Source organism: Staurois parvus, unplaced genomic scaffold (genome assembly GCF_062004578.1).
Source record: "Staurois parvus isolate SC_StPar_1 unplaced genomic scaffold, SC_StPar_1.0 ptg000334l, whole genome shotgun sequence".
NCBI lineage: Eukaryota > Metazoa > Chordata > Amphibia > Anura > Ranidae > Staurois > Staurois parvus.
In genome coordinates, this window is record NW_028318130.1 from 458,210 (window position 1) to 479,813 (window position 21,604).

The 21,604-nt window shown below is 40.9% G+C and overlaps 1 protein-coding gene across 4 annotated transcripts in view; it reads left to right on the forward strand.

The window, feature by feature from the left end:
- The window catches only part of CLCN3 (Cl-/H+ antiporter 3), a 132,279-nt gene extending 113,890 nt beyond the window's left edge, over nucleotides 1–18,389 (forward strand). For 2 of the 4 annotated variants that reach the window (XM_089684023.1, XM_089684024.1), the window contains 2 exons: nucleotides 2,942–3,017; nucleotides 15,857–18,389. In XM_089684023.1, the coding sequence (XP_089540149.1) occupies nucleotides 2,942–3,017; nucleotides 15,857–16,018 (238 nt within the window). In that variant the 3' untranslated portion in view covers nucleotides 16,019–18,389. The remainder of the gene's footprint in view (nucleotides 1–2,941; nucleotides 3,018–15,856) is intronic. The other 2 variants (XM_089684025.1, XM_089684027.1) reach the window with 1 other exon arrangement.
- The last annotated feature ends 3,215 nt before the right edge of the window (nucleotides 18,390–21,604 follow it).

A 21,604-nucleotide genomic window follows, 5' to 3' on the forward strand; every position in this document is an offset into this window, starting at 1 on the left:
ATTGAAAATAAAGCCTCCGTTTACAAATTTTTTACAAATTTATTTTGCAATATAAAGTGTATGTCAGTGTTGGTTTTTAAATGCAATTGCCGGCTTTTTTTTCTTCACTATAGCTCACAGAATTAGCTGTCACTTTCCCCGGAGTTAACGGAAACTTTTAGAACTTTTAAGAAACTAAAAGTAAACATTGTTTCTCTTAATTCAGGGAAATAAACTAAAAGCGGTAATTACATTTAAAAACTGGCACCATAATAAATAAATAAAAAAAAAAGTGTGGGGTCCCCCCTACCATCCATACCAAGCCCTTCGGGTCTGGTATGGATTTTGAAGGGAACTCTCACGCCAAAATTAAAAAAAAATGGTGTGGGGGCCCCCCCCAAAATCCATACCAGACCCTTATTTGAGCATGCTGCCCGGCAGGTTAAGAAAAGGGAGGGGAGCGAGACCCCCCCCCCCACCTACCTGAACCTTACCAGGCCACATACCCTCAACATGGAAGGGTGCTTTGGGGCCCCCCCCAAGCACCTTGTCCACATGTTGATGGGGACAAGGGCCTCTTCCCCACAAGATTGGCTGGTGGTTGTGGGGGTCTGCGGGCGGGGGGCTTATCAGAATCTGGAAGCCCCCAGATCCTCCTCCCCCCCCCCCATATGAATGAGTATGGGGTACATGGTACCCCTACTCATTCACAAAAAACAAAAAGCGTAGTGTGAAAAAAGACAAGACATGTTCTTTGACAAGTCCTTTTTTAAAAGAAAAAACTAAAAGAATGTCCCCTGCAGTAGATCCAACGTCAATCACGATGCCTGCTGCCGACCTGAGAAAAGAGTAAAAAAAACCAGGCTCCGCTTCCGACGATGGCTTCCAGCCTTATGCCTGCTCCGGTGGTTTGACCGTTCTTAAATATGTAAGGGGCGGGGCCACCTAGGGACATCACTCGAGTAACCCTGCCCCATGTGACATCATTGATTTCACATGGGGTGTGGGTCACATTTTTTAATTGCCATCAATTTTTTTACATTCAGCTGTCAGTGGGGAACCCCGCTGACAGCTGAAACATTAACACATGGTTGTCACTACTAAAATAGGGCATGACTTAATAAAATAACTCATGCCGTATTTTAGTAGTGTTTACTTTTTTCTGATCTCTGGAACGGATTCATTTTGGTTTTCAATGCATTCCTATGGAAATGGAATTTTGATTTAGTAATTTTTCGCTATACGAAAAGTCCTGCAGAACGAATTAATTTCGTAAACCGAGGTATTACTGTATTTTGTAATTTCTTTGATTTGAAGGATACCAATGTGAGTTTTTTTTCAATTTATACATATACTGTAGTTTTGTTATAGTCATATTTAAAACTCTGTTGCATACGAATCATTCGTTTAACCTGCATGGCCTGTTTGTAGTTGGATGTGGTTTCAGAACTTGCCATATGAGTGTAATATTTATGTAATGCAAATGATGATCTTCATGTAACCTTTCTCACTTATTTGAAGCAATCGACCAGATGCCATACTACACTGAATTAACACTGGGCTATGTTTAATAATCTGTGAGCCCATTACTAATAATGCACTGCTCATCCATCTCCTGCTTGCTCCTGTTTTGTGTGACTAAGTATGCTTGCTGATGTCGTCATGAATTTTTCTTTACATTTAAATAAACCATGTGCAGACAAACAAAAGTTTTAGTAAACCCATTTAGAAGCCAGTATTCATTAGGAAATAAAGTTCCTTGGCTGAAGGTGGATTTCTTCTGTGCCTAAGCCGCTTCTGGAAGATAGACTTGTTCCGTTCAATGCAGAGCCGGTCTCTCATCTGGAAGTGGTGCCTCCTAGTTGTGGCTGGGTGCAGTTTCTTCACAGCACAGCAGCATGAAAATTAAAGGGTATGTGGACAGCAAAAATATTACATGCATCATACATAATGAAAGTACCCCAAACTACTGCTTATTGCACATAATTTATGAGTGCCCCAGGAGCCACAAAACACTTATGAAACTTTCAACCAGAACTTCTATTGGTTGGGTTTTAGGCCAAATTGATGCTTAGCCTTCTGAGGTCTGATGGGAATTTGTGTTTTAGAAGCCCAAGCCTAGTGTCACATGTTTGAAGTCACTGCAGGCACACTTTAAATTGTCCTTTCTAGATGTCCCCATACATTGCATTGCTATTTTTTTTTTCATTACAGACAAGATCTGTCTCCTTGTCAGAGACTGGTAATAAAATGGGGGCTGTTATTCTAGGCTGTTAAGCAATTGACTAACATTGTATATTTTGCTAGGCACAGTCGTAAAACTTCTCAAGAAGAATCATTTACTTGTTTCTTTTCCTTGCAAGCTTCAGAATTGTGACTTCTCAATTGTTCATTCCACGTTCACGACAGTTTTTGTGCTTTGATTGCCATTTTCACTATACTACATGTCACTGACTGAGAATCGGATCAAAGATTTTCTCAGAAATCAACAGTCTTTCTTTTTTCTTGTGTGCCAGTTAGCCATTACTTTGCTTTTTTATTTACTCTGTCATCATTATATGTATCCCAGTGGGACAGATTTATAGAAACAAGAAAAAAATTGAGCAACCAATTCTATTCTTTCACTTTTAGACTTAAAGATTTATGTGACAGCTGTGGGCAGCACAGTCACTTTCTGTTTCTAAATCCATCCCACTGTGGGGGTACGTGCTTGCTACAGATAATAATTTTATCAACAAACTTCAGAAAATATTTCATTATGTAGTAATGACTATTTTCTTTGGAGAATATCACATGACCTACTTTTAACTCTTTCAGAACACTGATGCCTTTGTGGCATGTTTGTCACCTCCATTTCATTCTTTGGTCCATAACACTGTCATTATTTTATGTTGCTTCATTCTTTTTGTTTTCTCCATTTGTAGTTCAAACTCAGTTATTAGCATAACATGATCTGTTTCAGGATTGTCTTGGGGATCATCACAAAGAAGAACATTTTAGAACATCTCGAGCATCTAAAGCAGCACGTGGAACCCTTGGTGATTAGACAAAGCACCTTTAACCTGTAGACACCTTTTAGAAAGCAGGACGCATGAAATTTTGAACCTGTCAGACATCATCTGATCACAGCAAGCACAAAAGCATACTTGGCAGTTAAAAGCAACAAGTCGTCTTACATACCTACACACTTCTCATTACACTCTCGGGGGGGGGGGACTTTTAAATGTGTAACCACTTTTTGCAAAAGGTTAACTGACCTCTGCTGTAGATGTCTAGTGCTCTGTCGCTCACAGTGTCATAACAGTGTTTCAGATTTGCTTAGTAAGCATTACTATTTTTCACCACAACTGACTTTTATACATGTAGCAGGTGAGTGTCACTGTTCTGGGCCCAGTAGCAGTTACATAAGTCTTTGTGGCTGCTACTTGATAGAGAGCTGACGTTCATAGGGCTACATGTACGCCAAGTCTAAAGGCCTCAGTCGCACTAATCTGCTGTCAGTGCATTTTCATACATATCACGGCACAACATAATACAACCTATTAACTGCACACTGCAACACATTCTATATAGTTGGTGTAGGATACATTGAATGGCATGCAATATTTAAAACATCATGGGTCAGGCTGTGAACATAGGTAGAAGTTACTATTGCATTGTACAGTTTTCCTATATTTAAGGCTCAATCCAGTCACAGAATTTGGTGAAGGTAAATGAGACTGTGATTAATGAGCTGTATTTTCTGTTATTCGATTGAAGCAGACTGTATTTGTCTGATGTGATTGTGCAGTTCTTTGTAATTCTCTCCATGGCAGGCATGGGGATTTTACACTCAGAAACTTTCACCTATAATCACTGTTTCATTGAACAACCTTTTCAGTGCTGCATGGGCTGTCATTGCATTATTATTATTATTATACAGGATTTATATAGCGCCAACAGTTTGCTCAGCATTTTCAATCTAATGTGAAAATATAATCCAAAAAGTTTGACTGAAAAAAAGATTGTAGCATAAAGGAGCTGCAGGAATGAAATCCGTGCACAGTTAAAGTAAACCTGTCGAGAAAAGTACAGGAGTTGTCATTTCTTGCCATCTTTTCAGAATGCTAGCTGCCTGGATGTTTTGCCGACTGCTGGCTTGTAACAAGTTTACAGATAAGGAAATTTGGAGAGAAGTCAAGTTTTTATCTGTATTCTTGTTCTGGGTCAGCGTGAAAGCCAGGAAACTAGTATTTTCAGAAGCAAAGGTTGGAAATGACAGCTTTCATATTTTTTTATGACACCAATTTTTAAAGACTTTATTATAAGGCAGAATGTGTGCCATTTGCAGGCAGGGATCAGTCTCTCTCTGCAGTAAATGATTATGATAGAAGGTTGTTAATGCCCACAAGGTAAGCCCTGCCCAGTCCCACCTTCAACTGAGCATGGCGTGCAGTGCTTTAATTGGGCCATGTATGCATGCCCTTCCTTAAAGTAGAATATGAGCAAAATGTAAAAAAAAAAAAAAAAAAAACTTATGCTGCAGTCTGTTACTAGCATTCCCCAGTTTTACCATTCCCATCCCATTACCTGTGGATCCTGCTAGTAGATCTTCTTTTCCCCTTTCCCCCATCCTTTAACTGGGTAGCAACACTGTTCATTTTCCAGTGAAATTGTGCAGTAGCATTTGTCACCCTGTGGACAGGGTAATTGAAGAAGGACTTGTACTTTTAAATTGATTTTGAAGTGGCAAATAAATAAAATCATAATATATAATTTTTTATAAACACTGCTCAAAGAAATTCAAGGAACGCTTTAAAAACACATTAAATCTCAATGGGGAAAAATTTCCTGCTGTATATCTATACTGATATGGACTGGGTAATGTGTTAGGAAAGTAAGGATGCCCCAACGTTTGATGGAAATGAAAATTATCAACGTACAGAGAATTGAATTCAAAGATACCCCGAAAATCAAAGTGAAAAAAATTATGCAGCAGGCTAGTCCATGCTCCTAATGAGATGATGGATGGTGTCATGGGGTATTTCCTCCCAGATCTAGACCAGGGCATCACTGAGCTCCTGGACAGTCTGAAGTGCAACCTGGCGGCGTTGGATGGACCAAAACATGATATCCCAGAGGTGTTCTATTGGATCTAGTTTAGGCGAGCGTAGGGGCCATTCAATGGTATCAATTCATTCATCCTCCAGGAACTTCCTGCATACTCTCACCACATGAGGCCGGGCAATGTCATGCACCAGGAGGAACCAAGGACCCACTGCACCAGCGTAGGGTCTGACAATGGGTCCAAGGATTTCATCCTGATTCCTAATGGCAGTCAGGGTGCCATTATCTAGCCTGTAGAGGTCTGTGCGTCCCTCCATGGATATGCTCCCCCCAGACCGTCACTGACCCACCACCAAATCGGTCATGCTGAACGATGTTACAGGCAGCATAATGTTCTCCAAGGCTTCTCCAGACCCTGTCATGTCTGTCACAAATGCTCAGGGTGAACCTGCTCTCATCTGTGAAAAGCACAGGGCACCATTGGCTGAACTGCTAATTCTGGTGTTCAATGGCAAATACCAGTTGAGCTCTATGGTGCCGGGCAGTGAGCACAGGGCCCACTAGAGGATGTTGGGCCCTCAGACCACCCTCATGAAGTCTGTTTCTGATTGTTTGGTCAGAGACATTCACACCAGTGGCCTGCTAGAGGTAATTTTGTAGGGCTCTGGCAGTGCTCATCCTGTTCCTCCCTGCACAAAGGAGATACCGGTTCAGCTGATGGGTTAAGGACCTTCTACAGCCCTGTCCTGCGCTCCTAGAGCAACTGCCTGTCTCCTGGAATCTCCTCCATTCTCTTGAGACTAAGCTGGGAGACACAGAAAACCTTCTGGCAATGATACGTATTGATGTGCCATCCTGGAGGAGTTGGACTGCCTGTGCAACCTCTGTAGGGTCCAGGTATTGCCTCATGCTACCAGCAGTGACACTGACCATATCCAAATACAAAACTAGTGAAAAAGTCATAAAAGATGAGTAGGGAAAAAATGTCAGTGGCCTCCACCTGTAAAACCATTCCTGTTTTGGGGGTTGTCTCATTGTTGCCCATCTAGTGCATCTTTTGTTAATTTCATTAACACCAAAGCAGCTGAAACTGATTAACAACCCCCTGTGTTACTTAACTGACCAGATCAATATCCCAGGAGTTTAATTGACGGAATGCTATACGCTGATAAAAAAAAGTGTTCCTTTAATTTTTTTGAGCCGTGTATATACGCCTTGTATTGAAGTGGTTATACTAGGATCATGGCTGCAGTTACAGGCGATTCTGTACTGTGGTTTGTTTACAGAAATATCAAAATTTGCCAGGTTTTGAAGTGGTTAAGCAGCTACAAAATCTTTTCCTATAGTAAAAAATGTACATTACACCATATGAATAAAGGGTGACTGCTGTAAGCAGCATCCCTGTTGGCACTGTTTTAACCCCTCTAACTGCCACTTTTGCTGGATAACATGACCTGTTAACAGTTAAACTATGTTACAAGGGAACTCAGAAAAACAAAAGCTGTGGGGTTGATTTACTAAAACTGCAGAGTGTAAAACCTGGTGCAGCTGTGCATGGTAGTCATTTAGCTTCTAACTTTGACCTGTTCAGTTAAACTGATTCTAAAGGTTAATTTTTTTAAAAAATAACAAAAATGCTATACCTACTGTGTGTAGTGGTTTTGCACAGTGCATCCTAGATCCTTCTCTTATCTGGTCTCCCGCAGGCTCTCCTGTCGGGTTCCCCTTCAGCAAGCATCTGGCTATGGGGGCACCCGCTGCTCCGTGTGTCCGTTCACACACTGAGCTGTGTCTTGGCCCCACCTCCTCTTGCCTCATGGCTGACTGGCTATGATTGATAGATCTCAGCCAATGAGGAGACAGAGACCTGGGACAGCCGAAGCTGTCGTTCACATCAGTTGAAACGCGACGAGGCTCAGGTAAGTATTGAGGGAGCTGGGGGCACTGCTACACACAAGGTTTTTTTACCTTCATGCATAAAATAACCTTGAGCCTTTATAAATGCTTTAAGCTTTGACAGAAAAACATGGAAGCTGATTGTTTTCTATGCAGAGCTGCACTCTCCAGTTTTAGTACGTTAACCCCTGTGTTCGTGTAATTGACAGACTGTTTTATACTGTATATCTATTTTATTTTGCCCTTAGCTCCATTTTAGGGCGGTAGAAACTGACACATTTTGTCTGCTGTTTTTAAAGGGAAGGTGTAATTGGTCAGTTTCATTTATGCATTTTTCGGATACAATATTTTTAAAAAACGTATTTAATACAGAATGCTTGCATGACACTACAGGTATTTCTAATAATTAAAGCGGTATTAAATCCAAAAGGAAACATTTAGTACAGTGGTCTCCAAACTGCGGCCCTTTGCATGCCTCTATCCCACCCTCGGGGTACTTTTCCTCCCCCTGACACCAACAAGGAGGCACCATTTCTTACACTGGCACCAACAGTGGGGAACCATTCCTTCCACTGACACCAATGATGGGGCATAATTCCTCCCACTGATATAAACAATTAGGCACTATTCTTACAACTAATACCAATGATGGGGCACTATTCATCCCACTGTCACCAATGATGGGGCACTATTCATCCCACTGTCACCAATGATGGGGCACTATTCATCCCACTGTCACCAATGATGGGGCACTATTCATCCCACTGATAATGATGGGGCACTATTCATCCCACTGTCACCAATGATGGGGCACTATTCATCCCACTGTCACCAATGATGGGGTACTATTCATTCCACTGTCACCAATGATGGGGCACTATTCATTCCACTGTCACCAATGATGGGGCACTATTCATTCCACTGTCACCAATGATGGGGCACTATTCATCCCACTGTCATCAATGATGGGGCACTATTCATCCAACCAATACCAATGATTGGATGCTATTCCTTCTTCCACTGGCTACAAACACTGTCATTTTTTTTACTCCCACTTTTGTTGGGACATTTTCTACTCCCACTGGCCACTCCGGCCCCCCTAAAGTCTGAAGGACAGTAAGCTGGCCCTTTCTTTAGAAAGTTTGGAGACTCCTGAGTTAGTATATTGCAGCTTTACATGTCTTAGATGTGATTGCCGCATTCAGGTTATTTTTTAGGATTTTTTTCTTCTAATTTCATCTTGTGACCCAGCCAGTAAGTCTGCATTTTAAAAGAACAAGTTCTCCAGCAAATGTATCCACTACAGAGATGAGACAAACCATCTAACACTGGCAGAGGTGTTTACAATGATCAGTTTATTTATGTAAAACCCTTATCCCTAAATGGAAAAACTGTAAGCAGTTACGGCAAAGTTTGGCTTCCATTTGCTAGTGTATTTAAATCTGCTGGTACATCCAACACTCCAATCCCCCAGACTGAAAGTGCTGTTGTTCAAATGTGCCCCCGTGCTCCTTCATCCAGAGGTGTGTTACTGGCCAGGTGAAAAGAGAGAGAAAAAATTAAAAGAAAAATAATGCAGCCACCACATCTAATGATTGGTAATGTGCAACATGTTTTACATTTTGGTTTTGGGTTTAATACCACTTTAAGCCAACCTCTGCCTGCATGATTGGAAGAACCCTGTGTATACCTGACTAAGGCAGATGATCTATCTCTGCTAGGAGGGAGAGGGTGGGAGGTATGTCCCTTCAGTTTAAATCATTCCACAGTTTATGTAATTTGATCTCCAGGTAGCTGTAGAATGACTTGGAGAGAGCTTTAGCTGCTGTTTAAAACTGCCACCTGCTGGCTGGAATTGGTAAATATGTCTGTAAATAAAAAGAAATTGGTATTGAACACAATAACCTAAATAAATATCTTCTTTGATATACATTCCTAATCCTATGTAGGAGCTGTAGTTGGAGAATAAAGTCTACTGTGAACTTTTATAAACATTTGACTACTATGTACACAAGCAGTAAAACATAAGCAGATTGTAGATTAGAATTCCCTATTTCAGCCATTCTACATTTATAGCTAGTAAACCTCTCACGTCATAGACTATTGATGGAATGGATATTTTAAGATACATGAATGCCTTTCCATATTCCACCTTTATCCCTTAATTGAAGCCCTCCTATTGAAAGCTTTGCTAAGCTTGCTGCCTTGGAGTTAGCATTATCCCAGCCACCTGTCACCTTTTTTTTTTTTTTTTTTTTGCCCTGATAGTGCCTTTCTAGAATCACTTGCTACTAAAGTTATTAATTCCTTTATCTTAAAATATAATTCATTAGGGCTGAAGCTACGTAGGTGAGCAATTTAACCTCATGTTTACAGTCACCTAATGAACTGCTAGCAAATTGAAATCCTTTTGTTTGAAATAAGCTGATTGACAACAAGAAGTTAAATAATTCTACAGCATTAAAAATGACCCAAAATGTGTATTTGCCACCTTTTAACATTTACTGTAATTTTAACTAAATCCAATATCCCTTGTAGTATTAGTTATTTCCCTATAAAACAACCAGAGGGCAGTTAAAGGAGAATTTCACCTTTTCTAACCCGTATTTAGGGTGTAACAGGTAACATGTTAGTGCTGCAGCTCCACCCACGGGGGTGCAATGCTATCTAGGCTCCTAGTAAAATAAATGCACATTTTTTTTTACCTGCAAAAAGATGTGCATGTATTTTTTTTATTTTTACAAATATGAACTTATCCTTTAATAATAATTGCAGGAAGAATGGAAGTCTTGCCTTAGTAACTAATCCGGTTTCATGTTTTGAGGACAGGTTAGAGAATGAAAGGTAACAGACAAAGGAAAACTACTGCTATTGGCAGAGACTCCATTTTCCCTCCTGATTTGATTCTTTTCATTAGCGTAGCAGTCCTTTCTTGGCTTAAAACAGCATGCTGCTGGTTGCTTTAAATAAAACTGCTGTATTTTGCTGCTGGTAAACATTCATTTCACATTTACTTGCTTTGCAGTTTGATATTTTACAAGAATTTCATGCCTCCTCTCACAAATGAAATGACTAACCAACATAACTAGGCCATCTGCTCGATATGTTCCACTTTGTGATGTTATCCTGCTTGCTCTAGACAATTTAAGAAAGCAACTGTCAAATTCCAAAGCTTCATTTTTATTGGCAAATATTACTTTGTGGGCAGCTTGATGAGTGCAGAGTTTTTACTTCTCTACTTTACAAAAACAAAATTTCCTAATTAAAATATGACATTTTATGTGCACAACGTGCTGCATAACATGGGGTAATGTTCCCTGTTGCTCATTGAAGATGTAAGAATAAGGTACAAAGTTTCCATGCCCTTCTGTATTTCACAAACGCATCTGCGATAATGCCTTTCCAAAGGAGAAATGTCTTTTGTACACAACTGTCTAGTGAGTAGAACAGTGCCTACTGTTGCATCACATTAAACTCTAAGCAGATTATAAAAAAGTCCAGTTATAGATTCTTTGAAAAAAATATAAAAATATATTTTATATAGAGCTGGCAAAAGTAGCTCAATCTGTTTTGGCATTGGCCTCCTCTAATTCTTTCCACAGCATTTAGATTGGGAGAGAGCACTAAGAGCCAATAAAGATTTCTATGGTATATACACTATATTGCCGAAAGTATTGGGAAACGCCTCCAAATCATTGGATTCAGGTGTTCCAATCACCTCCATGGCCATAGGTGTATAAATGAAGCACCTAGGCATGCAGACTGCTTCTACAAACATCTGTGAAAGAATGGGTCGCTCTCAGGAGCTCAGTAAATTCAAGCATAGTACCGTGATTGGTTGCCACATAAGTCCATCCGTGAAATTTCCTTGCTACAAAATATTCCACGATCAACTGTTAGTGGTATTATAACAAAGTGGAAGCAACTGGGAACAACAGCAACTCAGCCATGAAGTGGTAGGCCACGTAAAAATGATAGAGTAGGGTCAGCACATGCTGAAGTGCACAGAAGTTGCCAACTGTTTGCAGAGTCCATAGCTAAAGACCTCCAAACTTCATGTGGCCTTCAGATTAGCATAACAGTGTTTAGAGAGCTTCATTGAATAGTTTCCATGGCCTAGCAGCTGCATCCATGCCTTACATCACCAAGTACAATGCAAAGCGTCAGATGCAATGGCATAAAGCACGCCACCACTGGACTCTAGAGCAGTGGAGATGTGTTCTCTGAAGTGACAAATCATGTTCTCTGTCTGGCAATCCAATGGACGTGTCTGGGTTTGGCAGTTGCCAGGAGAATAGTACTTGCCTGACTGCATTGTGCCAAGTGTAAAGTTCGGTGGAGGGGGATTATGGTGCGGTGTTTTTTTTTTTTTTTGTTTTTTGTTTTACAGGGGTTGTGCTTGGTTCTAGTGAAGGGAACTCTTAAGGTGTGAGCATACCAAGACATTTTGGACAATTTCATGCTCCCAACTTTGTGGGAACAGTTTGAGGACAGCCCCTTCCTGTTCCAACATGACTGTGCACAAAGCAAGGTCCATAAAGACATGGAGGAGCGAGTTTGAGGTGCAGGAACTTGACTGGCCTGCACAGAATCCTGTCTTCAACCCGATAGAACTCCTTTGGGATGAATTAGAGCGGAGACTGGAGACATACTCCTAAACCTTGTGGACAGCCTTCCCAGAAGAGTTGAAACTGGTATAGCTGCAAAGGGAGGGCCAACTAAATTTTGAACCCTAGGGACTAAGGCATCCCAATACTTTTGGCAATATAGTGTATGTGCTGCCAGTGAAAATGCAGACAGGAGGAGAGGGCTAGCTATTGATCTCATCTGTGTGCTATACTCTTAGTTCCCCCCATACAGTTTGGTAAGGACTAAGAATAAGCATTTGATTGGACAAGTTAGAGTAGTTAACAAAATATCTTTGAGTGTAGGATCTTCTGCAGATTGGCATTGGTATCTGGGTGACTGAACAGAATTCCCAACTGTGTAGAAGGTAAAACGGTTCATGTGCATGTATTGAGCTGTATATTTAACCCTTTGCCTGAGTTTAGCTCAAAGCGGAGTTCCACCTGGAAAAAAGAAAATAAAAGTCAGCAGCTACAAAAACTGTAGCTGCTGACTTTTAAAATACAGACACCTGTCCCTCAGTCCAGCGGTGTCCTCACAACTGCTAGTTTCTCAGCCATTTTCTCTCCCTGGCGCAGGCATCTTCAGTGTGGGCACCCGGCTGTGATAGTTTGTGGCTTCACAGCCGGGTGCCCACTGCACGAGAAGCACTGTGCTTTGTGAATGGACCCCATAGTCTTCTGGGACCTGTCACGTGGAGGGAGGGTAGAAGTACAACTTCTGCTTCCGATCACCTAGGCGATCAGTGGGAGTGGGTACCTGTCAAATTCAGGTACCCACTCCCCAAAGGTGCCAATCCTTAATGGGGAGCAGGGGACAAAGGCTTAAAATGGAACTTCCCCTTTTGGGTGGAGCTCCGCTTTAATGCATCATCATATCTTTGAATAAAAACACCAAGGGCATGTGAGCAGTGAGCTGATGGTAGGAGGCAGTGTGATGCACGTTTGAACGTATCAGAGTTCCCTTTTTTTTGTGCTCAACTTTATTTGAAGAACACAAAGTGTCACTTCATGCTACTGTACAGCAGCACAGTGCATTGTACTACTGCTGTACAGTGACACATGAGTCTGTCCTGTACTCAGCACGTCTGCATGTTATTACAGCTTGATGCATCAAACCTCTGGGTTGCATTGCAGTGTGAATAGAATACATATAAAACTATTGTTTTCTGTGCGTACTAGCAGTGACCTGCATTCATTCAGTGCAGTAAATTGCAGGTCACCATAATATGTGGGCCTTAGTTTGTGAAGTGACATATAAATGACTTCAGTGAAATATCAAGGAGATGGTAGTGAGAACAATGGCATTCATTCATAGGCCTGCCATAACCCATTTTTTTTTTTTTTTAAATAAAATGCCTAAAGTGTTTGTAAAGGTGAAAGGCTTTTTACTTTCATGCATTCTATGCATGAAGGTAAAAAACCTTATACATGCAGCACCCCACGTCTGATCTTGATCCAGACATGTAAATGAGTGCAGAGGCTTGGCTCTTTCCCTCCTCATTGACTCAGACTCTGCAGTGGGAGCCATTGGGTGTTGCTGCTGTCAATCACAGCCAGTTAGGAGGGGGCAGGGCGAAGTCGTGCTCTGGATGTCTGGTAGACGCACACAGGTGGCTCAGGATTGAACGCGCAGGTGTGCTACAATAGGAATCGGATTTCTATGGTGGCACACCATGGCGTGGTACTCAAGAAGGAGGAGCATTGAGGCTGCTCTGTACAAAACCACTGCACCGAGCAGGTAAGTATAACATGTTTTTTTTTTTTTCTTTAAATCAAGGTTTACCATCACTTTACTAACCAATTGTTAAGGATTGGATAAGTCAACCCATGACTGCTTCCAAAGTCAGTATTTACAAATCAGTGGTTCCCTGGTTTTATGGGTCAGAAATAGCAGAGGCAGACAATTTAAAGTTACAGCAAAGCTTCTAAACTTCTACAACCTAATAGGCACTTTATGGTGCTTGATTGTTTAACTCCCAGGTCCCCCAAATCCTGGGGATATTCTAATATAGCTTTTCTATAAGTTGATTTTCCTGGCCTGCACCACCATATTGGCAGGTGAGGCTGCCAATATAGTGGTTGGCCAGTCAGGTTCTGGACCCAGGAAGGTTGGTTGATACATGTATACCAGCATGTCCTTGGGATTCTGGATACCTGGTGCTCAGTAGCTAAGCTGACACAGCTATAAACGCTATACCGTGATATTAACAGATCGTATCAGTGTGAAAGGGCCCTTAGGGCTGGAGGGCTATAGGAATGTGCAGGCACCTCTGTGGTTTTTTTTTTCACGAAGGCAGCACAAGGTGCCTGATATGTAGCAGTGTAATTTTAGAGTGCTTTAAGTATAACTGAAGGCAAAGCTTTATTTAGTTTTAGATACAGATTGATTAGAACATTTGTCTGGTTTTTATTGCTGTCCATGCCACTGTTTGGGAGGTTTCACCCTACTTGTCCTGGTGACCATTATTATCAGGAGTGAATGAAAATCCCAAAGTTTGAGTGATTACCAGAACAGGAATAGAGGGGCAACTTCTCCAGTGGTGACACTAGTTCTGGTGACCTTGGTAACACTTTCGACGGGATGTTCTCTCACTACCTGTTGTGCTAGGCAATGGAAGTGAAGGGAGATCTCCCCAATTAGATACAGATAGCAAAAAAGCCCTGATAGACGTTATATCCTCCTCTCAACTCTGAAAAGCAGGGGGCAGGGAATTGCAGTTACACATTGTACAAGAGTTCTGAGAGCTGATTGCTGGGTGAAAAAGGGTGTGCCCTCCAAACAGAAACGGAGCTGAGGCTGTCAATCTGCTGGAGGACCCTCCCTGTCACCATTTTTCTCTTGCTGTCAGGAAAACTTGTCAGAAGTGACTAATGCTGATAGCAGATGAACGAGACCGCAGACAAAAATGACACTTAGTGCTTTGGATTCAAACAAGTACACACTATAGAGGGATATGCTTTGCTCATATTTCATGTCTGTGGTTTACAACCACTTTTTACATGGTATTTATTCAGAAGTCATGTCTCCTTTGGAGAGGTTCATTTGCTTACACTTCCTGGGAGTCCTTGTCTGAAATCCTCCTACTCAGTCATCTGTTAGGAAATGATAGGCTTTTAAAGTCTTGTACTGCTATGCCGATGTGGTGGACTTCAGTGAGGGTAGCTACATATCAGATACAGGTTCTGGTACAGGTTCTGGGGAGCTGATATCACTTTAAGTGGATATAAATATTTTACGATTCCCTGCAGGAATTGCAGCTATGCAGCTTGACTGACTGGTGGCCTTTGACAGTCATTCATTTAATTCTGGCAGCACCCCCCAAGTCTGTCAGCAAGGTGCAGGCAGAATGAATAGCACTGCTTTGCACCATTGCAGTAACACAGTGCAGTGGTGTGAATGGGCCCTAAATGTTGGTAGTATTAGCACATAGAGTGCAGTGCTTCCAAAGGCCTCAGTAAGTGGAGCATGGGAAACCTTACTACTATGCAGCAGTGCTGAACTCCTTAGGCAGAGTTTACACACGTTGCCTTTTTTATGATCATCAGTGGCTATGATTTGGTATATTATAACTTAGCACTCAGAATGGCTGCCCCCGTTGTGTTTAAGTTTTAGATACATTTGAACAAAGACCTATTGGCCTGTACTTAAATTTCTTTAAGATTAAACTAACCTAGTTGTCTATATATTGTAATCAGGATAACTATCACATACTCACAATTTAATGTCTTCTCTCTGTAGATTCCCATATTTAATTTCTTCATTGTCTGTCTGTGTACATTGAGCTTGTCATGTGATACAGGGGTATAAATGATGTATTATTAGAGAAGGCTGCTGAGCTGAGTGTAATATTCATGTTTAATTGGGCCATATACAAGTAATGGTTCTAATCTCCCACGCCCTTTTAAAATGAGGCTGACAATAGTGATTGTGTCCTTAAACGACCTTTGATTTATTAATTCCTTTTGCTGGTCTAATAATGGATCTTGGTCAGTAAATAGCACAGTGATTTAGGATAAGTATTAGATATATAATTGAATGAATTCATACTCATAATATGATGATACACATATCTCAATGTATTAAGCATGTTTTGCTGTTGAGAAGGCTGCTGCATTTCATTAGCAAAACTACTCAAACAATAATGTTGTTAGAATTATTGGTGGTGGTCTGCTCTTCTCTTTACACACATGATCCCGCTATCTGCATCGTAGTCTCTTTCCTCTTACACAACGAACCTAGCCGCCGAAACGTCATGTCTCCTTTTAACAAGGTCTTTGATTTATTTAACCCTCTTTCTTTTTCTTAGACGCCTCCTTGGCATTATCACAAAAAAAGATATCCTCCGTCATATGGCCCAAATGGCAAATCACGACCCAGAGTCAATAATGTTCAACTGAACAGAATCCAAGAAGAGCAAGAGGAGAGTGAAGAGGAGGTGTTTTTGTTGAAGGACACTCTACCCTCATAGGAGAGTCATTTAGCACACTGGTAAAAATGAAGATGATCTGTTTTACAGCAAAGTTGCCTCCCTGCTTGCACGTCTACAGAAGAAGGTGTCGAGTTGTGTTGGATCATCGCTGTGAATAACTTGCCACTAGAGGACAGTGTAATACAGTGACTGTGAAAGCATGAATTAAAGGGCAAGTCCAGTACAGGATTGTTTTAGACTTGTTAAATGTATCCCTGTTGCATACAGGAAATATCCTGAATTGAGCCATCATTATTCAAGACTTGCTACCATTTTTATCATTGAAGGAAATATGGTGTTCATGCTATCTACTGTCCGATAACTATACTAAGTTTTGTACATTCCAGGACAGATTTAATTTCTATCTATACCCTACGTTCTTCTATCACTCCTCACCCCCACCCCCCCCATCCCCGTTCCTCAATTTACTCCACGAGGAGTCACTTAATGCAGCAAAGTCTCATATTGAGATATACTGCCATTATTACAAGAATCATCAACATATGTATGTGCCATAAAGCAGTTGGCTTGGTACAGGGATGCTGAAAAGTGCAGAGGATGGATGGCACTTCTTCGGCTCAACAGTTTAGAAAACTGGATTGTTTCAAATTACCCATCGTGCTCTGTTCCATGGTGTGAAGTGGTTTATGCAATTTTATTTTTGTATGCTGGGAAACCCTTTAATCTACTAATGTTTTGCAGTGTTAAGACTATGATCGATATCCCTGATCCTTGATTTTGCCACAGGACAGAGCAGTAATGAACTGGAGCTGGATGAACTGACAGTATGTCATGAGATGGTGATAGCACTGCACTATATGAAGCTTCAGGAAACCCATGGAATATATACCTTCACCCTGACCTAATCTTACCAACCATAATTGTACAACAGGCACTGAGAACAATTGCTCTACCTACATAATATTAGAAGTTTAATGACGTGACAGTGGAAAATGTTCCTTTGTATTTATATTCTGTTTGATGTTAAATCAGTCATGACAGTTTCAGGGAACTTGGGAAAACTATTGGAGGAGAAACTTGATTTATAATTGCACTAATCGCACATTTCTAACTAATGTGGTCATTGATCTACAACTGGAGTAAATTTTAGATTTTATTTGACACTAGAAAATCATTGTATTTGATTTTGTTATTTAGTTGCATCAGAATGATTTTTGATTCATCTGGGTTTGAAAAACACCCAACCTAAATTCCATGGAGAAAAAAGCTGCACAAAATACGTTTTTTTGATAGTGGGTAAATAGATAAGGAACTAGTGAATCTCGTCCACATGCTCTGCTGTGACTCAGCAGGGATGATACCTGAAGCTTTGTTGGGTCTTCAGAATAAGAATTTCTACTCTACTTTCTGCAAGGTCCGAGTGGATGCATGGTGGAAGTTTATGCATAATGTTTGGAAATGTGGAGGAAGAGAATTTGGTTACGTATAAAAAAATTTTTTTATAAAGTTCTTTATCAAGTATCTTTAGACAATATATTGTAAAGTGAAATGCCAGCCAATACATTTTATTTTGGATAGTATAGGGAAGGGTTAGAACCTGTGTCATGTTTTTATAGCAGTCTATGACCCTATTAGGGAGTTTTCTCTTTATGTCCTGTTCTTGTGACAGCACATACTGCCATAAATACTTTGCAGAAATTCTAACCAGTCTTCACTGTCCAAAACTATACCTACACTTTTTGCTCTTGTATTATTTATTTGATACCTACAGATTCCAAGTCTTGGAGCAACTTGATCAGAAATCATCTCCATTCTGTTTGATTACTAACTAGGCTTGAACTATAAGCACAGTTTTGCCAATTTTATGTTAATACTACTAAGCAACCGAAAAAGTGAAATACCTCTAAGAAAGCAATAAGATGTGATCATCAATACTAATATGAAAGTACTCCGTATCTAAATGGCAAATGTGAACAGCTTTAACAATTAATTGCTGTTTTTAAGATCTTAGTGTGCACAATTGTTCCAGAAATTATGGACTTTAATGTGCCCCACAATTGACTTGAAACTCTTCTTGCAGGGTTGTATTCATTTTATTTAAATGTTTTATTTGAATAGATCACATATCTGAATATATGACATTTTGTGTATTGGCTTTTAGATCTGTCATAATTTCTAATGGTTCAGGCCTTACAGAGAATATGATTTCTCTATAACCAGATGCTCCTGGTCAGCAGTAGCCCATGAGGATTGCTTATGTATGTCAGCAGTTATTTAGGTGGATTTAGATTCTTGGAGCATTTTGTCACAATTGTATTACGGTAATAACTTAATTTACTGGCAGCAACTACTGAAGATGAGACATTCTGTATTGTGAAAAGTCCAGAAATAAACTTATTGGGGAACCTTGCACTGTTTTGTTTTCTTCTTTTATTATAGATTTGTTATTTTTGTATGTATATATTATACATTCAATTGCAGCTGTGTTTTCAAATGCAACTATTGTGACATCAAAAGAAGATATCCCGTAAACCAATTATGTTGAAAGGTGGTATTTAGATGTTTTTCTGGGTGATTGTTATTTAGACAAGCACATTTTCATTTCATTGTCATGTATGGTTATATGTTATGATTTTAAACTGATCATTTGGAAATTCCTTAAACTACCCCTTTTCTCTTTGTGAAAATGCTGCTTTCTGCAGTCCTACGCCAGTGCTGTATGCTGCCACACCTCTCGTCACAATACAGTTGTACTGCTGAAAAAGAAGAGCGTTGTGAGAGTGGCCTGTTGGTGTGCATTTGACAGCATGGTCAGACTGGTACCTACTAAGACTGCCAAGTGACTGCAAAATTGTGAACAAGAAAGTAGAGGTGATACTATGGAAATGGAGGAGTACATGATCTACGACTGCATTTTTTTCTGTGACTTCAATTGGGTTTTAAACTGTATGTAAAAGGAAAAATTCGATTTTTGCATTCCTCTTTAAAAAAAAAAATGTGCTTCACATTCATGAAACTGCTCTCCTCAAAGACCTCTCTAGCTCCTTTTAGTATACCACCTCCACCTGTTTATCCAAAGAGGAGTTCTCAGCCGCTATGACTGAGTTTACGAGTAGGCAGTCATCCATTTAAGGCCTCACACCACAAGGCTCCCTCACTCTTTCCCTTCCCTTTTACCTGTCCATGGTACCTCAGGTCTTCACCAAAATGATAGCTTCTGTCATAGGTCTGCTACACCCTCAGGTTATTCTCAGTATTGGGATACCTCAGGAATCTTCTCCTAAATGAACAGTCGGTCTGGACCTATTCTACTAATGCCTATCAAACAAAGTGGACTGCACAGATTTGGAGAGACTCCTAAATCTCTGGTGTCAGCTCAGGAAATAATCCTCTAAGTGTCTAGGCCTTCTTTTAGACATGGCCCTGTCCTAAGTATTCCTTTCCCCTGGACAAACTGGTTATCCACACTTATTTTCAGACCCGACAGCCCGGGAGACCATCACTGGACACCATCTGTTTTCGCATGAAGGTCTTGGGCCTGATGGGTGGCCTTCTTGGAGGCAGTGTGATAATCCCAGTGTAATAGTTGACTATTAGAAAAAAAGTGTCCAATGAATACTTTCGACAAAGAAGAATTCTGTCCCAAGAATTATAATTCAAAATCATGCCAAATCCTCCTAAACATGTATGTGCTTCCACTGCAGCAGAAATCTGTAGATTTCCATGGACACTATTCTTTTCTTTTTAAAAGTAAACTATTGGGAGAACACAGACGATGCACAGATGATAATGAGGGTGTGAGTTATTGAGAGTTTTTGGGAAGTGTTGAGGTCAATAGTACAAAATTGCTGTGTGCGAAGGGGTGCGACAACTGAGTGATCCCAGAGGTATTAGAGTGCTGAGGTTTTCTATTTGTTTACAATTAAACTAGATACATTGTTTCCAGCACTGGGGATCTTCAGGCCTTCCCAACAGATGCTCTGGTGACTGTGGGATCATTTCAACTTGATCTACACATTTCCCTCACTAAAGCTCTTTCTTTGTTTGCTACACAGGGTCGAGCAGTAGGTCATTCCAGTGATCCTCGTTGCACTAAACTAGCTCATGAGAATGTGTTACACGGACATAAGAGGACTGCTGCGTGACTCTCCATTGGACCTTCCAGATTGTCAAGATAAACTTTCCCAGTGACCAGTTCACCATCCTGCATCTCAGTCACTGGCTTTTATGACTTGGCTGTTGGACCCAACTTCCTTAGGGACAGGGGCATACCAGAATGTGTGATCAATACGCTCCTTTAGGTTAGTTATTTGATTTTTTGCAGTCTACCGTCGCACCTGGAAGACCTACTTCATGCTGTGCAAAGCTAGTAAATTCTGTCCTAGGAAGTATCCTGTGGAACTAATCCTGTCCTTCCTCTAGTACAGCCTGTATCAGCATTTGGCATTTAGTTCCATTAAGGGTCAGATATCAGCCTTAGCCATTTATTTATTTATTTTTTTTGCCAAAGACTGCTTACCTATCACTCTTTTGTGGAAGCCTTTGTCTAGGACGTCACTCACATTATTCCCCCTGTTTGCTTCTCAGTGGGATTTCAACCAGGTTTTGTCAGTCCTTCAGAAACCGTTCTTCCAGCCTGTCAGGGATATCTTGCTAACGTCTTTCAGTCAAAAGGTTGCCTTCCCCACTATCGCCTATGCGAGCAGAGTCCCTGAATTAGTGGCCTTATTATGCATCCTTCTTACACAAGGATAAGGTTGTATTGAGACTTAAGTCCTCTTTTCTTTCAAAAAGGAAGTTTCTTCCTTCCACCTTAATTAGGCTGTTTCAAAATATTCCATTCATGGACTCGCTGTCCAGCATTCTCTGTGGTCCACATTCCATGAGTGGACAACTGAAAAGTGGACTATACCAGCTGCTACTGTCTAAATCAAGGGGAATTGACTGTTCACCCAAACATCTTCAATTTGATATATCAGAATTGGGGGACTCTGGATGTAGATATCCTAGCCTCCATATTCAACAACAAACCATTTGTAGCCAGGACCAAAGATCCTTTAGCATTGGCCTTGGATGCCTTAATTTTTCCCTGGTCTCGGTAAGGCTAATCTACGCCTTCCAGTGCAAATTCTACCTTGTATGCTTAAAAAGATAAAGCAGGAAAGGAAACCGTTGATTCTCTTTGCACCAAATTAGCGCAGAAGAACCTAGTGCACAGACGCCTAGCTGACAACTCCTGGCCTCTTCACAACAGGCTGTCAAGGTCCTACCTTTCTTCAGAGCTTGTGCATCTCCATGAGCTGGCATTCATCTTGGTTTTCTGCAAAGCATGGTGGGAACCTTTATGCCTTCAGGCTTCTGCGGCTCCTCCTCAGAAGGGTGTGGTTGAGCACATTTAAACCTGCTGTCTGCAAGTGTGCTCTGCACTTGTGTCCTGTATGTTGCCCTGTTGCAAGCTCTTGTGTTGTTTCCTTTGCTCTCCTGGTAACCGACTCGGCTTGGACAAGACTACTCTCTGCGTTAACCCTTTATCTGACCTCCCGTTGCTGAACCCGGCCCGTGACCTGAGTATTCTTTGCCTACCGTCTAGTACTGTCTGCTCCGTTATTGACCCGGCTTGTCTGA